Consider the following 23,453-nt stretch of genomic DNA (forward strand, 5'->3'; position numbering starts at 1 on the left):
TCTAGTGCTCAAGAACACTAGGATACCATGGAAATGGATGAAATTTGATCAGTTATTTCTACAATATGAAAAACTTCGACCTTATTATCTTTACCATTCATCTCCATCTTTCACTTTACATTAGGGATGTGAAAGGTTAAGCAATTAATCATTTAACAGATAAGCCCAATTAGCTTACTGGTTATTGTTTAGCATGGGGAAGGGTGCAGCCTGGCAGGGAAGGGGGTGGGAAGGGAAACCACTGCAGTGCCCCAGCAGGAACTGAAAGACAGCAGGGCAGGTAGGAGGGAAAGGAAGGAGTGAGAAGGGGGAGAACTAGTACCCACAGCCTAGGATAGCAGCTCCCAATCTGTGGTCCATATACCATGAGTGGTACGCAGACAACCCATCAGTAGCATGCAGTAGCAGCAGGTGGAGGCGCTCAGGTCACTTGTGCCCAGCACAGGTGCCCAGTGGGGTGTGGCTCTGGCCAGTGCTGCACATCACAGTGATGGGCACAGCCTCTGCCAGCCCATCTGTATTGCCAGTGCTCACCATGTGCATATGCAGCTGTTGCATTTGCCAGGCATAGGAGAGAAGCCCCACATGCTGGAGGCAGCTGCCTTCCCTATCGGGACTGCACAGTACAGGAGGGAAGCCCCAGGCACCTTCCCCTGTGGGGAAGGAAGGCAGCCGGTTTGAGTGCGCGGGGCTTCCCTCCCATGTCTGACGAGTGTGAAGTGCCGTCGATACAGACTGCCCAGCAGAGGATGCACCACTCGCTGCAATGTGTGTCACTGGCTGGAGCTGCGCCCCACTAGGCACCCAGAGCACCCCCGCCTGCTGCTGTACCATAGAAGGGAGTATGGGTGGTCCCTACACCCCTCCACTCACCCCCCCCTGCAACATATACAATACCCCTTGATATACCCTATGCTCCCCCCACACAGCCACACCCCCCTCACAGCCCACCATACTTGCCCCCCCCCAACCTGGTGGTACTTAAGGTTGTATCATTTAAAATTGGTGGCATGCTATTTGTCAGACTTTGGAAACCTCTGGCCTAGGAGGTTAAAGAGGAAAACCGCAAGCAGCCCAATAATGACTTGTCAGCTAAGCCATTAGTTGCTCCTTCACAGGTGTTCCATTCCTCCCAGACAGGGCTTCACACTAGGCTGTGTTATCTGGCTGGGCTTGCCACCACCTTCTCCCAAAAGACCTGCCTACCCACCCCCCCAGCAGCTCCCAGGAGCAGCTATGTCTGAGCTGCTGTGTTATTATCAGTTAACTGTTTAACCAATATAATTAGAGGAAGTTAAATAGATAATTTTTAAAATGATATTTACATCCCTAGTTCGCATGTCTTATAGTTAGAGTTTCCAAAGATAGGACTTTTCACCATATTTCAATTATGTTAAATTCAGCCTTCTGGACTATTATGTGAACTAAATTAGTTGACAGATACTTTACATCACGAACAGCATAAAAATAGAACATCTTCCCTATGAAAGGTCTTCAGTGCTGTTGAAAAGTTCGTAACTATATTCACTATTGCAGCCTGCATTGGGATGAATCCTTATAATAGTAGTTTAAAAAAAAAAGGAAATGAATAGTGTATTGATTTGAAACCACAGGGGAATAGTTATTCAACTGTCCCACAGCTAGTTCCTCCTATGTGTTAAAGGCTATACCCACAGAAAAATGTCTTGAAGCATTTCTGAGATTCTTCATCAGTGGCAGGGGAGGAGGACTGCAGCTCCAAATGTGGAGGATTGCAGGCAGGCACTCTGAACGACTAGTCCCTAAACTGTAAAACCCCTGCACTCTGGAAATGCAATGCATCCCAGACATGCTCAAGGATGTGGAAGACACAAAAGATACCTGCCATAAAAGCACAGAAGTAAGATGATGGCATGGGTTTCTCATACATAATCATTAGACAACTACATTCCATTCTCCCTCTTCCTTCCTGCAAGCTCCATAGTCCTTGATAGAGTCCTGTGGAGGACTTACCCATGGGTTAAATGTAAACAGATACAATCTAACTTCTGAAATGTTATTAGAATACTGTAGTCAACACCCTTGTCCTTAACTGGAGGTCTTTGAGACCTTGTTGTTTGGTCTCAGACAGGTTAAGGAATAGAAAGCAGGAAGAGATTCTGCCACCCACAGTCCCAATATTATACTTTGCTCCAGGATCTTACCGTATACTGAAATCACAGCCAGGATAAGCCATGCAGTCCACTCAGGAAGATATTTAATGAATACCAGGGCCATGAGAGCACTGATCATAATAAGATATGCTTGCTGGAGCCTAAGTGGGCCCTTCCAGTGAATGCAGATCATTCCCACCACACCGAAGTTCCAGATCAGGAGCGCTAGGGTAATGTAGTCCATGGCAACATTATAAGTTTTAAAAACCTCACTAAAATGTTTAAGAAAATACAATTAGATAAAGAAAAAACAGGAATATTTCCATAAAGCAATGATGAAAAAGAAATGAGGCAAACATCAGAAATAGTTTTTTGTGGTCAATCAAAATTCGTTCTTTAAAATTAGGATTTCAACTACATCTAGAGCTTAAATGTAGAACATTTTACTTTGACAGAATAATTTTAATGAACCAAATACTGATAAAAATACTTTAAGTTTACTAATGTATCTTTCACTGACCCTTCATTTCTTTCTCAGTTAGCGATCAAAAGCCACCAGCAGAGGATTTTACTGTAAGTAGTCATAAAGATTTTGCTATTAAGTAATGTCCAAAATTCATAGACATCTACCAATTCAGAAAGAAAAAGAAAAGTTTGGCATATAAACAGCTGCTTTTGCTATCTGGAATGCCTACTGGACAATGACCACAGATTCATTCAGCCTGAGAAAGAAGAAGTGTGGTGGAGCTATGTTACCTGATCAGATATTATTCCTGGCTTAAAGAATTAAGAATGAGCTATTTTACTCTGTTACAAAGAACATATTATGGAAAATAACAAATACACAAGGTATGTTACAGAAAGCACAAATATTGTCTCCAGGTTATAAGCAATTTACACTGGCCTGGGAAAAAATAAAAATTAGTGTTTGAGCTGGCTGATCATATAGGATGCTCCATGTCATAACAGCTTTGTAAACTGTGCATATGTTGGCATAATCAGCAAATATTTTCTTTAAAAGACAGTTGAAATATATCAAGGTGAGGCACATTGTTGGAAGGTCATTTAGGGAGGAATGAACAGATGGAAGAGGACAGTTCAAATTACACCAATACTTAGCTAAAGCCATCTACTATATTCTTACTGGGGCCCCACATAGCCTTCAATATTAATTGGCCTTTGCAATCTCAGGCCACCTATACACATGCCTGATGCCTGCTTTGACACGTTCCAATTAGAACGCTCCCACAGCCTTGACGTCACAGGTATTTAGCGTCCCTGCATTTCAAAATAGCATCAGGGGCTACTTAATTAGAACAAGAGCTGCTTTAATTAAAATGCCACTCCCCCCACCTCGGATCACGTGTACAGATGCCCTAAGATATTCAAAAGGAGCTAGAAGAAAACAAAAAATTTTCAAGGATCTTTAGGAGCAGAGGATTGCACTAAATAGGAAAACATTTGTAATAACTTGAAATAGAAGGGAAGTTGCTTGCAGGCACAACATATGCATACTGGAATAATTTGGCTTTGTTTCTGGTCTCAAATTATAAAATTTAACCAGGCTGTACAGTATGAATATTATACTGTAAATTATAAGTGGCCACTCTTAATAACCTGCTAAAGCTGTGCTTCAGCATTTCAAATATAAAACTTCCACTAGATATAAATAGGAATGGACATCTGTAGCAGAGCAAATTTCTTTTGGTAAATTTGGTCTTTTCTATGCTAGGCTCACATAAAAACCCCTTGTATGACCAGCCCTTCCCATTACCATGATGCCATGAAGGCAACTGTAAACATGTGCTTACTGTGAAGGGACAGACTGGAAGGCAAGTTCTGAAGACCAAAGTTTGTTCTACTTACCCCAAGTAGATGAATGAGAAAAAGAAAAGCAGCAAGAGAGAAGAAATGATAAGCCAGCCATGGATCACCTGAAGAAGACAGCAACATCAGTACAGGTCCTTTCAAACTTGACATTTCTAAGTGAAATACCTTTATAAAATATTGCCTTTTTCTTTTTTACTGAATGAGAGGTTTGATTTCACAACAAGCAGGCTCAAGAGATGGTTCACACTGTTGTTAGTACTACTTACACCCGACTACCTTTGAAGAGGCAAATAATATTTGGTGTTTCAAGAATGGAAATGAGATTCAGATATCTCTGGGCTCTCAGTCTGCACTGACACTGTTTTGGGTTTTTTGGGGTTTTTTTGCTAGTCTTGACTCCTGTGCCTCCAGCTTGCAAATCTATAAAAAAAGATACTACACTTAACCCATCTTCAAGTGCTTTTAGATCTTGGAATAAAAGGTGATGTTCAAACACCATTATTTTTAGCGCATTATTTAAAACAATTTAATAACACTGCATCAAAGTAGTGTCAAAGTATCTAGCATTGTAAAACAATGAAAACATGATTCACGTTAATATTATTTGAAGACATTAGCAGTTAGTATTCCAATCCATTACCAGAATTCATCTATCCATAAAGGCTACAACTATAACACTGAAAAATGTTCTTTATGAATTCTTGCATAACAACAAACTAGCATTAGCATATTATCTGAGGTGGGGTGTTCAACCCCTGGCCCATGGAGCTGTGTGATAGTCTAGAGGGCTCCCAAAGGGTCCAGACATTTGGCAGCATGGAAGTGGTGTTTCCTCACCCCCAAAATTTTCAAGCCCAGATGTGCTTTGGTACCTTGCACAGGATCTGACTGGTGTGAGAGGGGTCAGGACACCAATACGGCATGCCAGATGGGGCCTGGATCCCAGCTCACTGACCAAACCTACACCACCCATCTGGCCCTCATGACCAGAAAGTTGGGCACCACTGATAAGGCAGTGATTCTCAACCAGAATGATGCACGATCTTTTGAGGGTTGTTATGGGTGCAAGGAGGTAAGCACTTGCTCCTCCTCCCCCTGCCTGGCCCCTGTGTAAGGAGAAAAACAGTAATAAATAGTTTTTGAAATGGGGTGCCACTAGATATAGATCCCAGGCATGCCTCCATGACTTTCTGAAAAGTTTGAGAACCACTGATCTAAAGAAAGAACAAACATAAACAGTTATATGCTCCTCATTTATCATACAAAACCTCCAGAGTAATCTATATGCATCACACATTTTTGGATGGGAAAGTAACTTGCCCTGTATATTAGTTAAACAAAAATCTTAAAATGTCCTTTATTTCTTTTGGCTGAGCAGCCCAACACGCTGCTTAGGCTCCCTGTGCCCCCCAGAAGCAATATGGGCTGCCCTTTTGGCACACTGCCCCGCAAGGGACTCAATGTGTGGGTGATGCGCACCCGGCACGCCCAGGTGCTGGCCGGCTGCCCTGACACCGTGTGGCGGCGGCACCTGGCGTGGCCCGGGACCCCAGCATGGAGCACTCTGTACAAGACACCCACCCCCAGGAAGACTAGTGACCTCCAGTGGTGACTAGTGCACGGCATCCTGGCCACTGGCATCTTTGTGCGCCACTTGGACCCGGTGGCCTCGGCAACCTGCCCCTTCTGCCCGGGGGTGCTGGACAAGGACATTTTCCATGCCTTCCTCAACTGCCCCCGGCTGTGGCCGCTCTTTTGCCGCCCTCGGAGTGCTGCTTCGGGCACTGGGCAGGGACTTCTCGGAGGACACCTACATCTACTCCTTCCCATACCAGGCGGCTGAGCAGGCCGCAGTCAGCCTGGCCAACTTCCTGCTGGGCCAGGCCAAGATGGCCACCCTGAAGAGCCGGTGAAAATGGCTCACCAGGACCGTGATGGTCGACGCCCTGCAGCTCTTCCGCCTGCTGGTGCGGGCCTGTCTGTCCTTGAATTCGAGCATACAGTCCTCCGGTGGACGGTGTCCACCTTTGAGGAACACTGGGCCCTCGAAGGGACACTGTGCTAAGTCAAGGCGGGACATCTGCTCATCACCCTGTGACACCACCAGCTGCTCAAGGTGAAGAGGCTCATCCAGCGAGCCAAGACCTTGGACTCTGTTCATGCAGGCCAAACCCTGATGCCCTGAGGCCCCCCTGGGCGTCCCCTCTGGCAGAACTGTATATATGTAAATACTCCTTTTGTTCTTTGTGTTTTTGTTTTTTTGTCTAGAATGTATAGGCAGGCCTTGCAGGCCATGAGCCCAGGCCTTGTCCTCGAGGCCCAGATCCTCGGCCCAACCTGTACATGACTTCTAGTGGCCCCCATTTGTCACCCTCCCTGGAATAAACGCTTCTTAAAAGTTTGTCCGTCTTAAGACTTGAATATTAAAATGTTTTAAGATTCAGGTCTAGCAAGGCAAATATATTTATAAAAAAGATTACAATAGGAAATGTATTTTGACCTTGTAATGAGAAGGGAGCATATGCTAGGACAGTTCTAATTCCTTCTCTGCTGCTATACCCTTCAGAATGTGGCCCAATTTACATAAAAACTTTAACCTAACAAGATCTGTCGTCAAACTTCAGTAATCACACCAACTGGTTCCTCTAATTTTAAAAGAACCTTCTCATAAATAAACAGCTTTCTCCTTACATTAGGTATTCTGTTTTCAATGACTATGCAGTGAAATATCAAATCTTTACCAGCAGCCAGCTGTTACGGGGGTACAAAACTGTGAAGTTGGGATCAACAGGGAAATGGAAAGAAAACTTTCAAATATTTGACAAGATTACATACACATCCTGTTAATGATCTGACAGAGCAGATTTCATTTTTAAATATAAATATTTTTCCAGGTCACTTTTAAAGACAAATTGACATAAGCTTTATTGTCAGAACCCATGACTAAAGCTCCCAGGAGTTTGTACACTATAAATATTAACGGAAATCAGCATTAGCACAATCACAAAGCAAGTTGTTTCATTGTTAAAGAGGAGACCTGGAATTTCAGTGTGCCCAAATACTAATGATCCATTCTAGTATAGAGCACATTCTCTCCACTGAATAAATAAATGCCAAAAAAGCATTCATTACTATTAGGCCCTAGCCCTGCAAATACTCACATATGTACTTAAGGACTGTGCCTAATTCCCCTGCTACATCTGTTTCTGTTCTGAAGAAATGTCATACATTATCAAATAATTTGGTTTTTTTTACTTTTTTTTTTTTGCTAAGTTGTTTCAAAGTTACCTGATTCTCTTCACAGAAAATTTTCCAACCCACTTCATTTAAAAAGCAAGTATTAGACGACATATTTCATAACAGCATGCTACTGGTTTTCTGATTAAAATATTCTCATAGGACTGTGGCTCCTGCACCAATCGATCTGTTGCTACACTCAGATTTATCCTGATTTAGCAGGTAAGACAGAACTGCTAGGGTTTGTAGAACATAGGGAATCAAATTGGTATTCCAAAGATTTTGTTTAGACTAAAACCGTGGATTATTTAGGAAAAATAAAAATGCATAAAAATCAGACTACAGACACTACCTACATGGAAGGACTGCTTTCTGGTAAATATATCCAAGACCTAGACACAGGACCAGTGCTATTACCCACTCAGTGTGCAACCTCATGCAAGACACTTCAATTTGATGCCTCAGCTTTTCCCATTTTTTTTTTTTTTTTTTTTTTTTTTTTTAGCGCTGGGATTATACTTCTTAACTTCAAAAGGTTTCTCTCACATATATCACCTAGATGAAAGATGATACCGATAGGAAAATCACTGCCCCCTCTTCAAGTATCAGCTGTTGTTTTGCTACAATTTAGTTTCCATTCCAGCAAAGAGAAAAAGAGCAATGTTCCAATTACGCAGTGAAAAGTTGGACTTGCACTCAACAACTAGGTAACTGATTTGGTAGCAGAGTGGGGCAGAAGGCTGGAAATACTTTGAGAGTTTTCATTTAAATTGAAACTTTAAAGTTTTCTCAAGAATTAAGCATGAAAAAATATAATTGCTACAGAAGCTTCAGCATTTTAATTTTTTATATAAATTTTAATTTACTCTGTTTAAACTTTTCACTTTTTGATGTGCCATGGACTTTTGTAAAAATTGTTCATGATTGCACTGTAGAAATAGCTAGGCCAAGGAGAGCCTATAATTTCTGGCAGACTGGTAGGAGATAGGTGAGGTTTTCTGCCATCTGGGGAGACCTGAGTGGCAGGCTGTGCATTAAGCATATGAGTTAGTTCCTTTTACTGACAGGATGTGCAGTGAAATAATTTAAATGCCTATTCTAAACTCTGATTAAATTTCTGATAACACTCCATTGCAACAAAGAAGAAGATTCACACCTTCAAAGTGTTGTTTGAGGCTGCCAACACTCAGGAAGATGTCATTGCATCAATCACACTCTACTCTATTTGAAAGCATTTTTTTCATCCACGAAGATTAGAAACGTTTCCCCAAAAAAATACAGAAAAGAAACTGCAGCAAAAATTTTGTATCAAGGAGCATATTCCAAAGCAAATTCTATAACTGTGAAACACACACGCTCAAGGCTCCAACTAAATGGCAGTAAAATTTTGTTACTCCACAGCCTGCTTTATTGGTCATTAAAAGCCCAAAGGAAAATCCCTGGGCCAAAAGTAGCCCAGCACCTAATGTATCACAGCAGACTAATATAACTAGAATATGTGCAAAGTTTAAGCTCCCATCAATGATATAATTATGCATTTTTCTGAGCCCTGATGACTTTATAAACACCCCCTGCTGTTTGAATACCATTCTGTTATTCAAACAGTTAAAACCACTGTTTTATCTACTTTTACAACATGAAACAACTTTTCACCTGATAAAATAGTAGTTACCTAGGTCCTGTATTATCCCCTTCCTGGTATGGGGAACAAAGTGCCCAGAACTAAAACAGTGAAATTCTACCACTGGTCTGCCAGTTTTGTTAATCACAGTAGTTCTTATCTCAACAATACAGCAGTGACGTTAAAAAAGCAAGGTTAGCAAAATTATCAAAGTTAACTGTATTTGTGCTCACCTTATAGCACCTGTATTTGTAAAGAACCACTAGGAGTATAGTCATGACAATGATAACACTGATCATGATGGTAGCATTGAGAACAGAATTCAGTACTCTTTGTCCCACTGTATCCGTTTCTTCTGTGAAGGGAGTGTAGATACTAAAATAAAGACCAAAAGAACAATGGAAATTCCAATACACGTTCCACAAATGTCTCCCACATAAAAACCCAGGATTAATATGCAGTTTTTTAAAACTGCTTTCTCTCCTGAAATCTTATTTTCCAGCTTAAAGTTGCCAAAATTACAGTCATTTTCTGCTAAGAAAAAGAGCATTTCAACGTTTCAAAATTTTATCTCAGTAACAGCATGCAAGTATATATTAGTTCACACTAAGCACAACTTGGCCTTTATAGACATGCCATCTAGCGGATATATGATAAAATACAACCTGATAAACAATAAGAGGTGCAGGATAAGAACTGGGATTCTCTAGTCCATGAGAAATTCTGAGTTTGTATCCCACCCTCCAGCCCTACCATTCCAATACAAACTAAACAATTTCTCAAAGAAAGTATTTTTTTTCAAAATTTCAGTTGTTTGATTGTAACGTTTTGTTTAAAAATTAAAATGTTTCATTCGAATTTCAACATTATGCATTTTATAAATGTTGTTATCATATAAGAAATGTCTAAGCAAAGAGTTATTTGGAAGCCAATTTAAAATGTTCCATTCACCAAAATGGAATGTTTTGACACCAAAGTGTTTTGTACCATTTTTTTTCCCCTCTGAGAATTTTTGTTGAAACAACATGCGTTTCTATGAAGTGTTTCCACTTTTGTTAAATCTGTTTTTCTATTGGAAAATACTTTGTTAGAAAATTTCCAACAAGCTCTATGAACCATTCTTAAAAGCTCTTCCTATTGTATACATGGTTACTTTGCTGGTAAGTGATATAGGCAAATCAAAAATTCTGTACACAGTTTAGTTAACAAAGCTCTCATTTATCATCATTAACATGAGGAGTCTTTATGTGTTAGTGGTTTGTACCTTTGATGGCCTCTGCTCAGGACTGTGTTCAAGTGACAGACAGCATATGAAAGGACACACAAACTGAGTAGTCAAGGATTAGGACTCAGACCAAGAAATGGCAAATTACCTTTAGAGAAAGCAATTCTATATGAGGGAGGGGTTGAAATTACTGATAAGAAGGAAAATGAAACTTTAGGTTTCACCACTGTAATTCCTTATAGAAGCATAAGAAAAAACTAGGTCAAATTGACTAGGCATCTAGAATGGGTCAATCTTTTAGGCTAAGAGGAGATGGGAACTATATAGGGATCCTAATCTGTAGGAGGAGGAACATTTAAGTTGTCCTTGTACTGGAAGAAGTCATTGGACAACAGACTCCTGAATATACATGGCTGGAGTGTAAAGAAAGTGAGCTTGTGTAGACTAGACAAAAAAAAAAAAAAAAATCACAAGAAGGTTTGATACATACAGCTGCCCATCTTTGCGTGTGTAAAAGCTGACGGACTTGATGGTTGCAACAACTACCACCATGCAAAGTGTGACAGGAACAAAGAGCATAATCACATGCTTTGCCCCATATTTCAAAGTCAGCTCCTCATCTTCTTCTTCATCCTGCTCCACCACTTGCCGTGTGCTGTTCTGTGCCTGCCCATTAGTCTCCGATTCAGGGTTATCATTACGCCTTCGGTCATTGTTATCATGACGCCGTCTTTCACTGTTGTCATTCTGCAATACAAGAAAGCCCAGTTCCAGAAGCAAGTTTGCCACACATGTATATGCTAAATCTAGGAGGATGTAGGTGAAGGAATGCATCCTTTACTGTTAAACATACTTTCAGCAGCAAAGACTTGAAAAAAAAACCAACCAAATAAAATGAGCCACGTACAAAAAATGATAGTGTATGTATAGAGTAATACTAGAAGCCATCCATCTCTGAAGCAGAAACAGTTAAAAAAGTGTCGTTTAATGTCCAGCAGTATGGATGGTCCTTTTACATACACAAAACTGAGACACAAATTCCAAATCCTTCCCTTGCAAGGAAATAAAGTTGATGCATGTGCGGGTTAAGTCAGATGGTAGCACCAAATTATGAATTTCCCACCAGACTATAGCTCACTTCATTTTAGTACCTATAGCAGACACCAAAATTATAAACAAGTTCCAGACACTGATGTAATTTAATTCCAGGTAAAATAGGACAAATAATTTAGGTTGTCTTTTAAAATGCACTCTTTATATATGCCAAGGTCAGCAAAAGACTTTAAAAAAAATTTCAGTGTTTAGGAAAGTTATTTTCAAGCCTCAAGACCTGCCTATAAATAAAGATGTAATTTTTCTGAATTTAGACGAGAACAATTAATTTTGTGCAAGTGTTCCCCTTTGAAGAACTTTGCCAATATCAGCACACATGCATGCAATCTTTGTTTGATTAGTTCCCATGTACCAAATAACAGGAGAAGTAAAATTTTACATCAATAGATTTTTGCTGTGCCAGCTTGTTCTGACTTCTTTCTTGTTCTGTGCCAATATTCAGTGATTATATACTTGATTACCCAAGTGTAACAAGCTGCAATATGTTACCAAGATGATCCTGGATGGTTAGTCACTAGATTGATCACTCTCTCAAAATAAGTTGCATGTCACTTGACACTTTAAAAAAAAGCTCAAATTTGTATTTCTTTCTCTCAGCCAGTTTTTTCTAACACATCCAACTTTACTTCCACAATTACAAAACAAGTGCATTTTCAAAATGCACTTTCAATATAACAAATTTGTATTGAAAAAAAAAAATCTTAAGTCACCTACCAGCAAAAGTCCCATTGGCTTTAAACTGGAAACCCCTGATGGCTGAAGTATGAGTTTCTTAACTTCTGAAGCTTATATCAGAAGTCGCAATTGTGGCATAGGAGGGGGGTGGGGGCTGTACACATTGTGGTGTTCTCATCATATTGTTGCCAGTCAGGTTCCAGTTTTGGTACAGAAAAAGATTTTAAGTGTGAAACTTTTAGGCAACATTTTCCACTAGGTAAAGTTTAAAACTAAATTTAGAAACTAAAAACAAGTTGTGTAAAGATTTAATGGAAAGTAAGGCACTAGCAATATTACATTTATATTTGATTTGTTTTTTAATCAAATTATCTCAGTGGTGGTACAAGGGTGATTGCAGCAGGTTCTGTTTTTCTTTCATGTCAATCTGTAACTAGGAATGACCTGGTAAATCTGAAGCTCATCTACCTCCCAATGCTGGCACTCCCTACAATTTTTTTGGCACAAGTATAACTAATGGCGTGTTATATATCCTGAGGAACACATGCGAGTATAATAGTAAAACATTCACCAATAGTGGGCTGAATACATGGGCAGTTTACAAGTAGGAAATAGGCAATGAGAACGTACGTGTGTCACACCGGATCTGGGTCCATGTTGCTTCAGAAAGAAGGGAAGAGTCTACTCCTATGTTCTTCATCAAATCACACACAATTCATATTTGGAACATGGTCTTTTCACAGTGATAAGGACTAAGATGTTTAATTCTTCGGAAATGTATGTTAAAGATCCAGCCACTCACCACACTTGACATCTTTTGTCAAGTATTAAGACTCATTTTGAAGATAAATTTTAGTTTACTGCTTACAGAACTGAAAAGTCTAAGTAACAAAAGGACTTTCAGAGAAATATTATACACAAAAATAATTCTTGAATAAATTCTTCACAAATGAAAAGTAGATAGATGGTCAAACATTTATGATGGAAAATACCTATATGGAAGGTTTGATGCATTTAGGTAAAAACAAACAAAAAATCCTAAACGAATACAGCAGAATGCCAATTATTTGAACACAGGATGTGCATATAGCACAATCAAGAGCAATCCTGACAAAAGAGAACTGTTTAAATGACTAGAGAAAAAAAACAAACAAAAAACCCTGAAATAAGTAATTGTCACCAAGCTTGCTTTAGAATGTCATTAGGATACGTTCATTTAATACATGTTACGTTAACTGAACAATTCAATTTTATGTAAGGGTTATGGTCCCCAATTAGTTTGGATAATCAACACTCCATTCTACAACTAATTAACATTCATGTTTTTTCTAAAACCGTCTTTAAAATTTCCTTCCTTCAAATCAGATGACATCAAACATGAATTTCATCTCTTTTAACAGTAGTATTCAATTTCTCTCAACTTGTAGAAACGAATATCTTTGTCACATACTAAAATAAAACTCCCCTATTATAGTACATGTAATATGTAATGGAAAAAATATTGACCCTGAAGCACTTAGACTAATGGGTTAAGACATTTAATATTTAGCTTTCCTAATTCTTGAGGATTGTTTTTCTTCATTTCTTATAATACTAATCCTGACTGAACAAGTGCGCCTGCTTTTAGCATTTGAATTATAAATACAAAGAGAAACAAAATTGTGCTTTACAAAGCTAAGACTGAAACAGCTGAACAAAAAGCTTTCCGACTGCAGGAGCATAATTTATACTGCCACGGGGAATACGGCATAAAAGAAAAACAAAGGGTATGATTCTATATTAAGTTATATTTCCTGGATCATTTAGAAACAGAAATGAAGCTACAAAAATTGCTTAATTCCTTTAAAATATGATGTGTGAAAAAGAAAAAAAAAAGGGGGGGGGCAATGTCACAGTCAAAGAAAATTATAGTAGCATCAGAGAAAAGAGCTACTTTTAGTTAATACCTGAATTGTACAAAAATAAGAACAAAGTCGAACTATTAGCAGGGGTGTACCGATAAAGATTTTCTTCATGGATACCAATAACCAACAATTAACGAACCATATTGGCAATGCCGATCCAATAACTGATATTTAGTAATAGTGCAAGGCATTTTAAACTAATGACATAAATAAACCTTTTTTGTTTGTTTGCTTTGCATTTATAACACATGCACACCTCCTGCCTACTCTGGACCTTGATGAGGGAGGAGGAAGGCCTTATTCCTACACTGCTTCTGTGGAGCCTGTGCTGCCATCCTAGGCAGGCGGGGTAGACCCTTGTATGGGCAGTGGTGCCAGGAATGTCGGGAGCCCCAGAGCACACCACTGCCTCAGTGCTGGCAGGCCCCATGCAGCTGAGCTCCCATGGTCACTGGGGAGAAGCTGCTCTTGCAAAAGTGTTCAGTGCCCAGCGGAGTGAAATGTCTCTCATGCAGCACCTTACCCCACCTATGCATAGCCCAATGTCTCTGTGGCAGCCCCAGCACTCAGGCGTTATCATGGCAGCAGCAACAGGAACCAGTAATGGTCTTTTTGTTGCTGAGTGCCTTGTGACCGCTCCCCAGTGCCCGCTCCCAGTGCTTGCCAGGACCTGTATTCTGTCGCTGGCTCGGGCCAGTGACAGGGCACAGGGACCAGACTTACGTTCCCCAGGGTGTTCCAGGCACACGGCCATAATTAATCAGCTACAACAACCAAAAAAAGTTGATAACCAATAACATCATTTCTCCTTTATCAGTGCCGATCCAATAGCCAACCAAAGTATTGGTGGACCTCTAACTGTTAGTATATAAAAAGTCCTTTCAAGCATTTGATCAAAGGCACAATATACATGCAACATGCAAACGGAACCCTAACGGAACGAAGGGCATACACCTTTCATACCTGGTTAGCATTAAAGAGAGCGAAGGATTCTTGCTGTAGTGAAAGTAAAGGGACAACTTCCTCGCTTTTCTCAGACATAGTTTAAGTTCCAAACACTGAAAAATCTGGAGCTGAAGTCAGAACAAAGACAATACTACTGTAACCACTGAGGTGAATGTAAACTATGAACTATATACTTAGAAGTGAATGAATAATGTTAAAGATAAAAGTGCTTTCCTTCCTATCGAGAAAGTAGTTAATAACAAACCCAGGGCAAAGCTTCTGAACAACAGATAAGGCCCTGGAATATGGGATAAAGATTGCTAGATTCTTTTTCCCCTTCAAGATCAGGTAACAATTTTATTAGCTCCCATATACGACTGTCATGGGAGGAGTTATTTTTAATGAGCTTTTTAAGGGTCATCTCCCAAGCAGAAATCTGAATTGGTGGTGTGTAAACTGGGGTGCAAGGCTCAGAATGTTATCCCACTGAATACTGTTCAAGAAAAATCACTTAATACGCACAAGAATATTGTTGTGCATATACAAAATAAAGGATATTGATGTGTACTGTACATACAAAATAATCTGAGAAAAATCAATGACTGGAACGTAGCCAGAGGGCTATACCCTGGACAGAGGAGACCAAGTAGGGAAGAAAGGTGGAGATGCAGGTCTCTATGTGAGGGAGCAGTACACCTCCTTGGAGACCAACATCTGCTCCAAAGAAGAGTGACTCTAAACCCTCTGGGTCAAACTATGTAGGGGGGCGGTGTGGTGAGAGAGACCTAACTGTAGGTGTATACTACAGACCACCAAACCAGGGGGAGAAGCTCAATCTGGATTTCTCTCAAGAACTGGCAGAGGCCGCCTGCGCGTGGGACATGGCCGTCATGGATGACTTCAGTTACCCAGATATCTTTTGGGAGGAACACTCAGCTAAGTCAAATCGGTCACACTGCTTCCTGAACTTTATCAAAGAGCTCTACCTGATTCAGGAAGTGCATGGGCCAACCAAAGGCAATGCTCACCTAGACTTGGTCTTGGCCAAAGGACAGGATCTGGTGGGTGACTTGAATACAGAGGGTACCCTGTGCGACAGCAACCACAAAACTCACGTTCGCTGTCCATCACAAGGCAGGCAAATCAGCTAGCAGGGTTGAAGTTTAAGACGTCAGAAAAGCTAATTTCAACAGGCTTAGGGCAATAGTAAGGGGAGTGCTGCAGGACCAGGGACCAAAGGTGAAAGGAGTGCATGAAGGGTGGTCGGTTCCTCAAGGACACAATGCTCAAAGCACAAAAAAAGTCCATTCCCATGAAGAGGAAAGGTAGCAGACGGGCTGGTAAGCCCTCTTGGCTTAATAGGGATATCATGGTCCTTTTGAAAAAGAAGAGGCACACAAACAAGGGAAGCTTGGGGCAGTCCCCAGGAGGACTATACAATAACGGCCTGCACTTGTAGGGGGCAGATTAGAAAAGCTAAGGTGGTGACTGAATTTAAACTAGCAACAGAAAGCAAGGACAATAAGAAGTCCTCCTTTAGGTATGTAGGGAACAGGAGGAAAACAAATGGAAGCATGGGGACATTGCTTAACTACTGAGGACAGCTGGTTACCAACACGCAGGAGAAAACTGAATTCCTGAATGACTACTTTGCTTCAGAATTTCACTGCACTAAGGGGAATCATACTAGATAAGGTTCAGAATGGGCATGGTAGGAATGACTGCCTTCCTACTGTTGACATTGAGCTGGTGCATGATCAGTTAGGAAAGTCAGAGATTTATAAGTCAGCAGGACCAGATGAACATCATTCGAGAGTGCTGAAGGAGCTGGCCAAAATGATTGCAGGACCTTTGGTGAAACTCTTCCAAAATTCTTGGTGCTTGGGGGAGGTGCCTGAAGACTGGAAGAGGGCCAATGTGCCCATCTTAAAGAAGGGGAGGAGAAAGAACCTGGGCAACTATAGGCCAATTAGTCTAACTTCTATCCCAGGGAAAATCCTGGAAAAAATTCATCAAGGAGTTTTCATGTGATACGCTTGCAGAAGATAGGATTCTGAACGAGAGGCAGACCTGTCTTAGACAGGTCTCGTCTTACCAAGCTCATCTCCTTCTACGATCAGGAAACTTGCCACCCGGATAAGAGAGAAGAGGTCAACATTGTATACCTAGACCTCCAAAAAACCTTTGATCTGGTATCCCACAATGTTCTCACGGGAATATTGGAGGATTGTGGGCTTAACTGTTTGTTGGTTAGGTGGGTAGGAAACTGGCTGCAGGGCAGGACCCAGAGAGTTCTAATGAACGGATCTGTGTTGTCCTGGAGAGAAGTGGCCAGTGGTGTCCTTCAAGGGTCCATACCTGGTCCAGTGCTTTTCAACTTCTTTATCAATGATTTGAATGTGGGGGTAAAGAGCTCACTGGCCAAGTTTGCAGATGACACCAAACTTTGGGGAACTGTGGTCATGCTTGAAAACAGGCTTCAGATATAGGCGGACCTAGACAGGATCGCAAGTTGGGCAGATCAGAACCAGGTGAAGTTCAACACTGAAAAGTGTAAAGTGCTCCATCTGGTGATGAATAACCCCCAACATACTTACAGGCTCAGTGGCATCAAACTGACTAGCACCATGACTGAAAGGGACCTAGGGGTAATAACAGAACATGAGCTGTTAGTGTGATGTTGTAGCCAGAAGGGCAAACAATACTCTGGCATGCATCAACCAATGCATCTCAAGCAAAACCAAGGAAGTGATTCTTTCACTTTACTCAGCATTGGTGAGACTGCAGCTGGAGTACTGCATCCAGTTCTGGGTGCCACAATTCAACAAGGAGGTAGAAAAGCTTGAGAGAGTCCAAAGAGCCACCCATATGATCAGAGACTTGCAAGGCAAGCCATACAAGGAAAGGCTGAGGGACTTGGGTCTCTTCAGCCTAAAAAAAGAGAACGCTGAAATGGGACTTGGTAGTAGCTTACCGCTACATCAGGGGAATACATCAAGGGCTTGGTGAACAAATGTTCACCACAGCACCCTTGGGGAAAACCAGGAGTAATGGCCACAAACTCCTGGAAGACTGTTTCAGGCTTAACGCTAGGAAAAACTTCTTCATAGTTAGGGTGTCCAGACTGTGGAATAAACTCCCTCCAGAGGTGGTGCAATGACCTACCCTGGAAATCTTCAAGAAGAGACTGGATGCTCACCTCACTGGGGTCACCTGATCCCAGTTGTCTTTCCTGCCTAGTGCAGGGGGTTGGACCCGATGATCTTGTGAAGTCCCTTCCAGCCCCTAACAATCTATGAATCACTTCAGTCAAGGACAGGAGGGAAAGACCTTGAATGATTTACCAGATGTCTGTTAGTCAGGGCATACAATCTAATTAATAGATCCAAAAAAACCCAAAGGGTTTGTCCACACCATGTTGGCTGCCATAAGGCAAGATTTCTATTAGGATGATATCCCTAGTTCTTGTTGTGGACCCAGGAATTAGCCATGTCTTCTTTAGTTTACCTTACTTTCTTTTAATCTTCTTTCAAGTAACTCTTGTTTTCTTAAATATCTAGATTTAAATTTAGAGATGACCTGACATGGGTGCTGACTATTGTTTTGAAGTAGGGGTACACCAATAGAGATTTTTTTGGCGAGTACAGATAGCCGATTGTTCATCAGCCAGATTGGCCAATACCGATCCGATAGCTGATTTACAGGAGCACAGCCGGGCAGTGTGGAGAGCAGCTCCCTGCAGGTATGTCTGTGGAGGGGAAGGGGCATGGAGGGAACAGATCGAGGCCCCCCATGGTGAAGGAAGGAGTGGGGTAGGGGCTGGAGCGGGGAGTGGGACAGAGCTGCAGGCGGCTTGTCCAGGGGATCAGCACCTCAGTGCTTAAAAATGGGGGCACTTGAACTAAAGCTTGTCAAATGAGCTTTAATTCAAGTGCCACTGCCACCATCTTTAACTGTGGGGACACTTTTAGGAGCAGAGCTGAGCAAGGTAATGGTGGATGCAGGCTGCTTGCTGTGGGCTAGGGGCTTGCCACCCCGCTGCCTTTGCCCTGAGAGCTGCGCACTGGCTATGCCGTGTCCCCAACCTGCTTGGTGGTGGCAGGTACAACTTGCCACTGCCACCGCTGCTGGATGGGTAGGGGATGTGTGGCTAGCGCATGGCTCCTGGGGCAAAGACAGCAGGGCAGAAATCCCCAAACCCACAGTGGGTAGTCCACATCTGCCCTCACCCTTCACACAAATGCGGGGGGGGGCACATGCCCCCCATGCCTCCCCCAGGGGTGCGCGCAGCAGCAGGGAGCCATCCCCCCCGTGCCCCCTGGACAAGCTGCCTGTGGCTCCATCCCGCTCCCCACCCTGGTTCCAGGGTCCCATTCACTGGCTTGGCTGGGCAACTCCCCCAGCCGCAGCTCCAGCCTCTGCCCCACTCCCTCCATCACCCTGGGGGCGTCAATCAACCCCCCCACACCTTCCCCTCCACACACTTACCTGCAGGGTGGTGCTCAACACAATACCTGGCTGTGCTTCTGGCTACGTGTATGCTGCAGCTGTACTCATGCACATGGCATCTGGGGGCCCTGGCCAGAAGGCATATTTTATTTATCAGTACCTTATCAGGTACACCAGCCAAAAAAGCCAATAGCCAATAACATTAATTTTCCTTTTATTAGTGCCAATCCAATATGGCACTGATATATCGGTGCATCTCTATTTGAAAGAAGCAGCAAATAAATAACTGGATATCAAGAGTCAGAGCAGGGAGCAAAATATCCTCTTGCTATACTGTCAAAGGCACCACAACCCAGGAAGTGCTGTTGTGTCACAAGGAAAGCCTAGAAGTCAGGACACGGCAGGTCTACAAAACCAACAACAAAACCACTGGCTAAGGACCACGCCCAATGTGCATATATATTTAGTATTATAAAAAAAATACATAGTCCACTAATTACCATGGTGACTCAAAAGAAAGACAACCCTAAATATAAGACAACACCTAATAATTAGATTCTATACCTCAAAAATTACAACAAAGTATTAGAGGGTTGTCTTTAATCCCCACCCCCTTCCAATTTTATAGTTTAGTCCTAGCATCTTGAGGGCTCAGCACAGGAAGCACCATCCTTTTGGCAGGATCACTAGCAGGACTTGTCTTATCACTCCTCAACAGGCTAATAAAGCTAGTGCAAAAAAAAAAAAAAAAAAAAAAAAATTAACACCAGCAGAAATAAGACATGGGAACCAGCATGTTTTGCATTCCTTGCACACAAGCTCACAGCATTACAACAGCAATGAGCCTCTCTCTTCTTTTGCCTTAGGCCAAACAAAAACAAAAAGTTCTTTTTGGTCCGGTGGCACAAGTTCCAACATTACACCATGAAAAGTATGGCACCTGGGGCATGTTAGGGTGTGCAGCTGTGAAAATGCTCTACCCACTCATTCCCACTTTGCACAAGTAAAATAGTATAAACATGCAATATAGCAGATATTTCAACAGGACTGGCTATATGTCAATATACACCCTCAGACTGACAGGGAACTTAAGCATGCTAAATAGAGTATTTGGTGCATGCTCTGTGGGACCAAGTGAGTCAAGAATGTTTTCACTGCAGCCAGGGGTTAATCCAGGGGGGTATGGCAGTGCAAAGGCATCCCCCTCCAACTGTGCCATGCACATGCCTTGAGCTCTAAGCTCACCAGCTGATCAACACAGGCTCTGGCCACGGCCTCTGCTTTCATGCAGTCTCAGAGCTCAGCAGACAAATACTGCCACTGCTTGTTTCCTCTTTTCCCCAGCTGCTGATCAGAGCAGACGGGGAAGTGAGGAAGATGGGGGACAGGCAAACACGAAGGGAAGATGTAAGCTAAATGTAATGCACTGTAATGTAGATGTGCGACAACAGGGGGAATGCTAGCAATGTGAGCTGCAAAACTGTGCTAACTGCATGTAACTTCAACTCCCAAACATCCTGGGGGCTGGGAGACAAAAGACAAAGGAAGCAGGAGCAGATCACGGGAAGCAGCAACACAGCACAAACACAGTGGCAGAGGGGAAATGCCTGACTGAAGAAATGATGCAGCTAGAACTGTTGGACTGTAGCAGCAGGACAGGGACACAGAGACAGAAACTGAGTGCCCTCAGGACTAGAGGCTGGTCCTGGACACCTCTAGAGGTGTGGCAGGGGTATAAGATTCTTTGAATGTCTGTACCTTCGTACTAGTGCATGTTACTAATTCCTTGTTTTTGAATGAACACACCACAGTGTTATTGTTTGTTATCTGTTATTCAGCCTCAAACATTAATGTTAAAGTACACATGCTTAATCTACTTGCATTCGTTTATTTCTCCCTAGCCCACTGTCTTGTGACCCTAATCCCTAGCATTTTCTGCATGAAGTTGGGAACCTTACTTTTCAGCTTCCTGTGCCAGTTTCTGGGGTTGTGGGGTTTATTACAAGGGCAAACATTGGCTCACTCCCTCTGCTCCGAAGCCATGCAAAAGCAGGGGTCCAGGCAGAGTCTGTGCCGAGCAAATGGTGAGTTCAGAACTCACAGCACACGTGAAGCACTGGCAGCAACTGTGCTAACATGCTGGAGAGCTCACCACAGGTCACACAGCTGAAGGGTGCATGGTTGCACCCTTCTTGCTGTAATCCAGGATCTGTCCACAATTGCAGCATTTCCCAGCACAGTCTGAAGTGCTTTCTGACTACAGCATTAGAATCTAGAGCTAAATATAACAGGTATCCAATCCATGGAGCTCTATGAGGGGTCTCAGTGCCCAGTTCATCAGACCACTACAAATCCTGACAAAGATGTATATAATTGGCAGAGGGGAGGGAGGGACAAACAGGCAGGGCATGCTGCTCCTGGGAAGGGTGTTGGGACTTCAATCACTTACAGTCCCTGAGGCCTGATTACAGGTTCTCCCTTCCATATTTGCCTGTGGCTAGAATGCAACTCAATACCTTTCTAGCTGCAGAAAGTCTGAAGAAATTTTGCCTCTTCCATTCTCCCTGAGCCTTCTGGCTGATGGAAGTGGGGAAAGCCTATTACATTACATCTTGCCTAGGGTGTCAGGCAGGAAGCGGGGGGAGGGTTGGAGGAAAAAAAAAAAAAAAAAATCAGGGTGTAGTCCCAGTACTATTTTATTCCACTATCCTCTACGATAGTTTCCATTTATTGTGTAAATAACATTAGCAATTTAAAAGCAGCAGTAGCATGAAACAATATTTGTGATTCTTGTAGCCCTTTTTGATAACATGCCCAGAAATGGCAGTCAATTGGTGCAAATCATCTTTACTTCCAACATGTGCAAGGGAGAGTGAGGAACAGATCCAGGTGGCAGCACATGCAGTGGACCAAAAGGAATGACTAGCAAGAAAGATTAAATGAAACAGAGAAGCAATTAGTGTGATCAGCTTTTTTCACAAAAAGGTCCCTAGATCCCCTATACTAAAGGCGACTAGAAACATATTAATATTTCCCTAACAGTAGTATTTGCATACATAGAAGAATGTGATTGCTGGATATGGTTGCCACAGAGGTGTTTCATAGATTCATAGATTGTAGAGTCGGAAGGGACCACAATGGATTATCATGTCCGACCCCCTACTCCTGGCAGGAAAGAGGACCGAGGTCAGATGACCCCAGCCAAGTGACTATCTAGCCTCCTCTTGAAGACCTCCCAGCTAGGTGATAGCATCACCTCTCTTGGAAGCCCATTCCAGATCTTGGCCACCCTTACCGTGAAAAATTTCTTCCTAATATCTAACCTAAATCCACTCTGAACTAGTTTACACCCGTTATTCCTAGTCATTCCCTGAGGCGCCTTAGTAAACAGCACGTCCCCTATTCCCCGTTGACCTCCCCTAATAAATTTATAGGCGGCCACAAGATCTCCCCTCAGCTGTCTCTTGTGAAGGCTGAAGAGATTCAGCTCTCTCAACCTCCCCCCGTAGGGTCTATCACGAAGGTGACTAATCATGTGAGTGGCCCTCCTGTGGACCCTCTCCAGATTCCCCACGTCCCTCTTGAAGTGCGGTGCCCAAAACTGGACACAGTACTCCAGCTGCGGCCTGACCAGTGCCGCATAGAGGGGGAGCATCACCTCCTTTGTTCTATTAGTCATGCACCTGCTAATGCACGACAAGGTGCGATTGGCCTTGTTGATGGCCTCGTTACACTGCCGACTCATGTTCATCTTGGAATCAATTATGACTCCAAGATCCCTCTATGCCTCCGAGCTGCTGAGAAGGACACTCCCCAACCTATAGGTGTGCTGGGGGTTCCTCCTTCCCAGGTGGAGTACCTTACATTTATCTTTATTAAACTGCATCCTATTTCTCTCTGCCCATTGATCCAACCTGTCCAGGTCAGCCTGAATCTGCTCCCTGCCCTCCAGTGTACTAACTTTGCCCCATAACTTGGTATCGTCAGCGAACTTGGAGAGGGTGCTCTCCACGCCCTCGTCCAAATCGCTGATGAAGATATTGAATAATATCGGTCCGAGGACCGAACCCTGTGGGACCCCACTGCTCACCTCCCTCCAGGCCGAGAAGGAACCATCCACCACCACTCTCTGGGTGTGGTCCCTAAGCCAGTTGGCCACCCACCTGACCGTGTAGGCGTCCACTCCACAGTCCGCTAGCTTCCCAATGAGGATAGGGTGTGAAACTGTGTTGAAGGCCTTCCTAAAGTCCAGGAAGATGACATCAGCCTCAGCTCCCGTGTCCAGGCAGTGTGTGACCTGGTCATAGAAGGCTACAAGGTTT

General features: G+C 42.7%; 1 protein-coding gene across 1 annotated transcript in view; it reads right to left on the minus strand.

Annotated features, from left to right (window-relative positions):
• Window positions 1-23,453, minus strand: part of PSEN1 (presenilin 1) — a 54,833-nt gene that overhangs the window by 20,799 nt on the left and 10,581 nt on the right. Inside the window, exons 4-7 of the mRNA XM_006030357.3 lie at window positions 10,536-10,792; window positions 9,054-9,195; window positions 3,999-4,066; window positions 2,184-2,404 (exon numbers count right to left, since the gene is read on the minus strand). Of these exons, the coding sequence (XP_006030419.1) occupies window positions 2,184-2,404; window positions 3,999-4,066; window positions 9,054-9,195; window positions 10,536-10,792 (688 nt within the window). The remainder of the gene's footprint in view (window positions 1-2,183; window positions 2,405-3,998; window positions 4,067-9,053; window positions 9,196-10,535; window positions 10,793-23,453) is intronic.

Source organism: Alligator sinensis, unplaced genomic scaffold (genome assembly GCF_000455745.1).
Source record: "Alligator sinensis unplaced genomic scaffold, ASM45574v1 scaffold381_1, whole genome shotgun sequence".
Taxonomy (NCBI): Eukaryota; Metazoa; Chordata; order Crocodylia; family Alligatoridae; genus Alligator; species Alligator sinensis.